Genomic DNA, 6,375 nt, shown 5'->3' with positions numbered 1-6,375 from the left:
CCCCACCCTTCCGAGAACCCAAAACACAAACCCGCCGGCGCTTGCCTTCGGAATCCGATTCTTTGGAAATACAATTAATTCATGTTACGCTTTAAACTAATTACTTTCTCCTTAAGGTTGCTAGTGTAACTTCAATCGTTTTCAGTCTAAAAATACAACGAATGTTGCCGAGCAAAGTTTATCGCGAACCTTTAATATTTCTGTTAAAAAAAGCGAATTTAGTTCAACTTGTGGGCATAAACAACGTAAAATTGTTGGACAGCGGTATGCGTATAATTCAGCATATGTGGTTTATGTTGTTCCCAAATAAGGGAACAATTAATAGCACCATAATGTGCTTTTGTCTTGATACAATCAATCATTGTTTGGGTAATACTACAGTGAATACTCCACCGTGAAAGAAAATAAAGGACCGCAGTGGTAGTACATTTATGGATCATACTGTTTGCTCAATAGGTTTGCGTTGGTGTGCGTGTTATCGCCGTCCTCTTTCATCCAATAATTTTGACAACCAAACACGATCGCCACGATCGCCATAAAATAAAATTCCTGAGCTGGGAGGAAAATTTGGGTTCTCGCGGATAGTTTTTGGTGCGTAATTCGTGAAAAAGAGGGTCAACACGATAAACGATCCACGATGATCCGCGCTCCGGAGTGATCGTCGTTGGTGGGCCATCCGTGTGATCACGGTTTCGTAGAATCACAGCCCACAGTTTCACCTCCCCAGAATGGCATTCCTTTGCCCCGTCCGCATTCGTCGTGGGAAAAAAAAGAAACGTAAGCAACATGATCGATGTCGGGGCTCGGAACTGGTGCGCCTGTCGATGACATTTCGTTCAGCACGAGTCAATAGTTATTCGCTTTTCCACTAATTTCATCGTGATCTTCATTTAGCCTTAGGCAGTGATATCGATAAGGACTCCAGCAGTTTGGGGCTGAATCATGGCATGGGCCGGATCACAGGCTCGGCCAGCATCGAGACGCTCGTGAGGGTGGGCATCGAGAAGGAGCATGGGCTTAGCCCGGATAGCAAGATGGTGGTCCTGCACGACTTTACCCCCTGCGTGGACGACGAGTTGGAGGTTAAACGGGGCCAGATCGTCAACATACTCTACCGCGAGAATGATTGGGTGTACGTGATAGGCCAGGACACGCGGCAAGAGGGATTCATTCCACACTCCTACTGTGCCCCATTCAACACGCAGTTGGCTGATCTTGCGATCAAGAAGAAGCTACCGCGCGATCTGTCGACAATGGGTGTTGGCTCTGGAGGACCGGGCGGTATAGGCGGCACAGGAGTCGGTGGTCCCGGGAGCGGACTTGTGAGCGGAGGTGGGCTTACTGATCTAACCGATGGCATGCCGGACATCAGCATCGACGTACTGGACGATGGGCCCGGTATGCTGACGAACGCGCTGAAGCACTCGCAGGCGAGCCTCAGTTCGGAACCGGACTTTTTACCCTTTGCCAAGGACCCGAGCGGTCGGTATATTGTGCTGTACACATTCATTGCGCGCGACGAGAATGATGTATCGGTCGAGAGGGGAGAATTCGTGACCGTTCTGAACCGTGAGGATCCCGAATGGTTCTGGATCGTGCGAAGTGACGGCCAGGAAGGCTTCATCCCCTCCGGCTTCGTATATCCAGCGGAAAACATTCTCCAGGGTCAGTCCGGCAAACAGCAACAGCAGCAGCAGCAGCAAGGTGTAAATAGTTTGGATGTGACCCTCTCACCGATGGGTGGTGGAGGCAACATGACCATCAATGCAAGTCAGCATCAGCAACACCAGCAACAGCAGCACCAGCAGCAGCAGCAACAGCAGCATCAGCAGCAATCGCAACCGGGCATCGGTTCGGATGATTTGCGATATCATGGCACAGAGTTGGTGATGCTGTACGATTATAAGGTAAGAGCGCCACGCTGCCGGTAGCAAGAAAATCAACATGACTAAACACACGCTTTTTTAATTGCCCTGTAGGCACAGGCACCGGATGATTTGAGCGTCCGCCGGGGAGACTGGATCTACGCAGACCTCAACAATCAAACGGTGGACGGGTGGCTTTGGGCGTATGCACCGAAAACCCGCAAGTACGGTTTCATACCCAAAGCGTATGCTAGACCGCCAGCCATGACCAGTCTGTAGAGCAACTCGATCCACATTCCACCGACGATAAGCGTCACAGTATTTTGTCTTTCTTCCGTTTATGGTTAGACTTAATTTATTTGTAAACCAACTAGCGATGTACTTAAAAGCGAGAATGGCGAAGTTTCTCTTCGTTTTTATCCACATGGTGCCCGAGATCCGATGCTATTTGGGCATTGACCATTCCATTCGAGCCATCCAGTAATCACGATGGGCATGCTGCTCTGCTTTCTGGGTGGTTTATAATATAACACTCTCTCCCTCTTGCCCTCCGTATCGTGAATTAACGATTGTTTTGTGTGTATTTTATGGACAAGACTATTAACTTTATTTGTATTAATATATTTTATAATAAAACGAACAAAGTGGCCAACGTCTAAATACTACCGGCTCCACTGGGTTCATTTCTACGAATCTTCCTGTTCCCTTTTGCTTTCGGCGATCGCTTCGCGTTTTCGTTTCAACTCTTCGAACTGCTTGCGAACTGCCTTGATTTGGTCGGCTTCGACGGTGACCGGGACCTGACATTCGATCTGCTCCTTTCGTATGAGCTCCAGGTTGTTGAGTTTTTTCTCCAGGAAGTCTAATTGCTGTGCCTCGAGCTGCTGGCGGAACTCCTCAAGCCGGCTCTGCTTGATCTGCTCGCAGTGTGTGTCGGTCAGTTTGCGCAGCGAATCCTTTCGAGTGATCCAATGGAATTTCCTACGGGCCAAATGAGAGGATCCATTACGTTAAACGCTGAAGCTGGATAGAGCGTGAGTGTCGCTTACGTTGGGTAGGGTTTGTACACCAGATCTAGCTTTTCGAGGATGTATTCGAATCGCCGATAGTCCCACCGGCGCAGGTACCGCAGGAATCGTTTCCGTTTGTCGATCAGCTCCTTCAGCTGGACCTTCACCACGGATTGCCTTGGAAACTGCTCCATGTACTCTTGCAGGCTTCTGATTCGTGCTGTCATAAGGCCCACTGCAAACAGAAAATAAGGGAGATTAGAAGGAAGGAGCTTCACGAATTGTGCTTAGTTGGCTTACACTTGGCCTCCATCGATCCGTAGTCCAGTTCGTGGCGGTATACGCGCCGCACCATGTCCTCTTTGAAGATCTCCACCATCTCCCGGCGCCGGTTATGCTCGATGCTAAACAGGTTGCGGACATGCTCGTTGGCAGTCTCGAGTTCTTTGGACTCCCGGAAATCCTTCATCAGCTCAGTGCCGGCAAACTTCGGCATGGCTTGCAGGTCGCCGGATTTCTCCGGTTTGTAGCACGGGATTTTCTCCGCTCGTACCCATTTGATTTTCAGATCGGATTTTAGCGCGTACGAGCGAGTTATCTGATTTAGCGAAAGGATCGCCGGCCGAAACTTGGCTAACGCGTTCATTTTGTTGTTACGAAAGACCACCAGTGCGGCACTCGAAGAGCACTAATTTTCTCTAACTTATCGTGTTGATAATTTGTATAAGGATCCTTTTAAGGCAAATGTAATGGTTTTAATTAAGGAGAAATTTTAGGAATTTATCATTTTTTGCACCGATTTCTGAACTCAAAAAAAATCTAACCTCAAACCAAAACAACAGTTTTACCAGGGTTGTAGCCAAATTTTCGCTCTGAATTCATGAAAATTTATAATCTTTTTATTTTAAACTTTATTTTAGACTACCCAGTGCTCGTATCGGCCATCACTGTAAAACTGTCGAGGACTCTCTATCTCGCTCACTCTTAGCGGAACTCAGGATTGTGCGAGCGAAAAGTGTGAGCGAAATTGAAAATGCGAGCGAAAAGTTTTTGCGACTTTCGACTCCTGGATCCAGTTTATACCACTCACGATTAAGCGGTGGTTAAATGGGCGATTCTTCCTGTGATTTTGTTTTTAGTGAACTTTTTTCTTTTTCCTTCCTGGCCATTTCCTCGTTGCCGTACCTTTAAACGGCCTGCCGGCCGGAATTCTGTCGGTCACGCGGCTAATTCCGTTCTACGGGCAAGTTTGTCGGTGGCGCCGATCGGTGCAGAAAGAGGAGAAACAGGAGGGAAGGTGCCGCGGCTCGGTGAAATTTTTTTTTCCGAAAACTGAACCAACCCGCCGCGGGGTTAAACGGAGTTCGCAGCCGAGTGACAGCCGAAAAGTTATGGCGGAGGTAGCGCGGAGGAGAAAATAGCGAAGCAGCAACGAAATTGGAAAATAAGTGCGTGTGTTTGATGAGGACGAGATCCGTTCTGCTGCTGGCTGCTGTCCACCAGAGCACCATCCGTTCTACACCCATCCACCGTCCAGCCAGTGCCCAGCAAACGGTAGTGTGTTTACCCTCAGTTTGATTCCCGTTTTTTTTTGTTGACAATCCCTGCAATTTCTCGCGGTCCGTGTTCGCTTCCGTGCTCGTATCTCGTGCAAAACGTACGCGTAGTGCCCACCTTCCGCGTACGTTCGATAACGCTTCATTGATAGGACGAGGAGGCTGTGAAAAACGTAACCTGGTGACTGGTTCCTGGTGAAAATTTGGTTCTCCTTATTAGCCTCTTCTTCCTCTTCTTTGCCTTGCTTGGGCCTCGTGAGGCTCGCGACAAAGAAAGTTAGCCATCCGCCGTGCGAGAGACAACCGACGAAGAAGAGAGCCCCTTCGCCCACCGCACCCTGCCCCCGCGGCTTCTGTTGCTGCTGCGTGTGCTCTATTTTCTCACCGAAGCAGCCTTCCAAAACGCCTCGCAACGGAGGAGGGGTTCTGTGGAAAAGGGCATAAGGTAGGAGCGATAGGGTGGGCGGGCGGGGTACGGTGTGACGCGGTGTGCTGTGTGATTTGTTGGCAGCAGAATAGCAGCGTGTTGCTGGTCCGGCGCTGGTGGAGAGAGCGAAACGGAGCGTGCGGGGCGAGAGCGAGCCAGCAAGCGGACCCGATAATGGCTAGTTCTCGGGCCACCGCGTAGACGATGATGTTGATCGTTAAAATTTCGAAGCGCATAACCAGCAGCAGCGGACAAGTCCGTGCGTGTGCGGGGAAAAGAGAGCGCGATAGGGCATCTTGCATACACATGCTGGCTGGCTGTTCGAGCAATGAATGGGCAAAGAACCCCAGCGCATATTACGCCAGCAGGAAGAGACGTGTACCTCGGGCAATTAATTATTCGGGCAACCATGGCGCGCGTTGCGTTCCGCTGGTGATGCGCTTTGCAAAGACGAGTTTCTAATTTCATTGTTTCCTCCATTAAAATAGAATGCTGATAAGGTGAACGGCTAAAGTGATAAACACAGTGTTTGTAGCTAGGTGGAAAAAGTGCTGCGTGCGTGCGTGAGTGCGTGCGCCATTGATAGAAGGTCGCGATCGAAGTAAACTATTTAGTGCGACGACACCGCGCGCGTGTGTGTGTGTGTGCGTGTGTGTCTGTGGTCAGTAGTTAATCATGGAGCGGATGGACGTGGATGACACGGTGGTTGATCTGAGCCTCGGTTCCGGCCGTTCCTCGCTCACGATCACCCCGTCGACGGCGCGAGATCTGCGGAATTTGGCCAAAAACTCTGGCCTCACCATAACACCGGCCCTACCACCCGTCACAGCGGCATCCGTATCCAACTCGTCCTCGAACTCACCAGTGGCCGGTGCTCACGGTAACAGTGGCATGAGTGGCGGCGGTGGGCATGGATCCTCTTCCTCCTCAATTAGTGGCGGTGGTGGCAACACGTCACCTATTCCGGGGCGCCGCGTGCTTAGACCACGCACCGAAGTGAAATCGTACGCCGAGGTGCCTGATATTGTGCTGCTACCAGCGAAGGTTAATGGTCGCTCGCAGAATGGCGGTGGCACGGGGGGTAGCGGTAGCGGAACCGGTGGTCTATCGGAATCGGAGGACGAAGAAATGCCACCCGTCTATCCGATCAAGGAGCTATCACCAGCCGAAATATGGGAGCGCGAGCGGGGACTGCGCAAGCTTCGAGAGGAGCTGCGCAGCGAGGAGACGAAGCTGGTGCTATTGAAGAAGCTAAAGCAATCGCAGCAAGTTATGATGAAGGAAAACCTGATTGTCACACCAACGAATGTGAATCTGTCGAACCCGCTGGCCTCGATTCCGGCCGCCCTGACCAAAGGTTCGCTCAGCGTAACCCCCACCAATGCCGTCCCCTTGCCGGCGCACTCGAAATCTTCCTCCAACAAACCGCTCAACAATCCTGCAAAGTGAGTAATAGAGAGAGCTAGGGAGCGAGCGAGCGTGTTCTGATCACTGACCTCCCTCTTCCTTCCTTATCC

General features: G+C 50.7%; 3 protein-coding genes across 8 annotated transcripts in view; 2 read left to right on the top strand and 1 right to left on the bottom strand.

The window, feature by feature from the left end:
• Positions 1-519: 519 nt before the first annotated feature.
• On the top strand, positions 520-2,552 carry LOC125958393 (SH3 domain-containing protein Dlish). Its single transcript, XM_049691688.1, has 3 exons — positions 520-777; positions 895-1,907; positions 1,980-2,552. The coding sequence occupies exons 1-3, from the start codon at positions 729-731 to the stop codon at positions 2,142-2,144; spliced, it is 1,227 nt and encodes a 408-aa protein (XP_049547645.1). The 5' UTR covers positions 520-728; the 3' UTR covers positions 2,145-2,552.
• Positions 2,442-3,709, bottom strand: LOC125958394 (28S ribosomal protein S15, mitochondrial). Its single transcript, XM_049691690.1, has 3 exons — positions 3,176-3,709; positions 2,915-3,110; positions 2,442-2,846 (listed from the first exon to the last, which is right to left on the bottom strand). Exons 1-3 carry the CDS (start codon positions 3,519-3,521, stop codon positions 2,552-2,554), a joined length of 837 nt encoding a protein of 278 aa, XP_049547647.1. The 5' UTR covers positions 3,522-3,709; the 3' UTR covers positions 2,442-2,551.
• Positions 3,710-4,155: 446 nt separating this feature from the next.
• The window catches only part of LOC125954372 (putative uncharacterized protein DDB_G0271606), a 9,287-nt gene continuing 7,067 nt past the window's right edge, over positions 4,156-6,375 (top strand). For 3 of the 6 annotated variants that reach the window (XM_049684593.1, XM_049684592.1, XM_049684587.1), the window contains exons 1-2: positions 4,156-4,429; positions 5,347-6,303. In XM_049684593.1, coding sequence (XP_049540550.1) covers positions 5,534-6,303 — 770 coding nt within the window. In that variant the 5' untranslated portion in view covers positions 4,156-4,429; positions 5,347-5,533. Of the gene's footprint in view, positions 4,430-4,571; positions 4,877-4,966; positions 6,304-6,375 lie in introns of those variants that run through there. The other 3 variants (XM_049684591.1, XM_049684588.1, XM_049684590.1) reach the window with 3 other exon arrangements.

This window comes from Anopheles darlingi, chromosome 3, assembly GCF_943734745.1.
Source record: "Anopheles darlingi chromosome 3, idAnoDarlMG_H_01, whole genome shotgun sequence".
In the NCBI taxonomy this organism is placed as follows: domain Eukaryota; kingdom Metazoa; phylum Arthropoda; class Insecta; order Diptera; family Culicidae; genus Anopheles; species Anopheles darlingi.
This window is presented reverse-complemented; position numbering and strand designations above follow the sequence as displayed.

What these genes read in the sequence shown, in the direction of transcription:
- LOC125958394 (XM_049691690.1), bottom strand. Translation starts at nt 3,521, where the DNA reads ATGAACGCGTTAGCCAAGTTTCGGCCGGCGATCCTTTCGCTAAATCAG. An exon ending in CGGATCGATGGAGGCCAAGT is followed by an intron (nt 3,111 to 3,175) that starts GTAAGCCAACTA and finishes TTCTGTTTGCAG; the next exon opens with TGGGCCTTATGACAGCACGA. An exon ending in GTGTACAAACCCTACCCAAC is followed by an intron (nt 2,847 to 2,914) that starts GTAAGCGACACT and finishes TTTGGCCCGTAG; the next exon opens with GAAATTCCATTGGATCACTC.
- LOC125958393 (XM_049691688.1), top strand. Translation starts at nt 729, where the DNA reads ATGGCATTCCTTTGCCCCGTCCGCATTCGTCGTGGGAAAAAAAAGAAA. An exon ending in TCGTGGGAAAAAAAAGAAAC is followed by an intron (nt 778 to 894) that starts GTAAGCAACATG and finishes ATCTTCATTTAG; the next exon opens with CCTTAGGCAGTGATATCGAT. An exon ending in TGATGCTGTACGATTATAAG is followed by an intron (nt 1,908 to 1,979) that starts GTAAGAGCGCCA and finishes ATTGCCCTGTAG; the next exon opens with GCACAGGCACCGGATGATTT.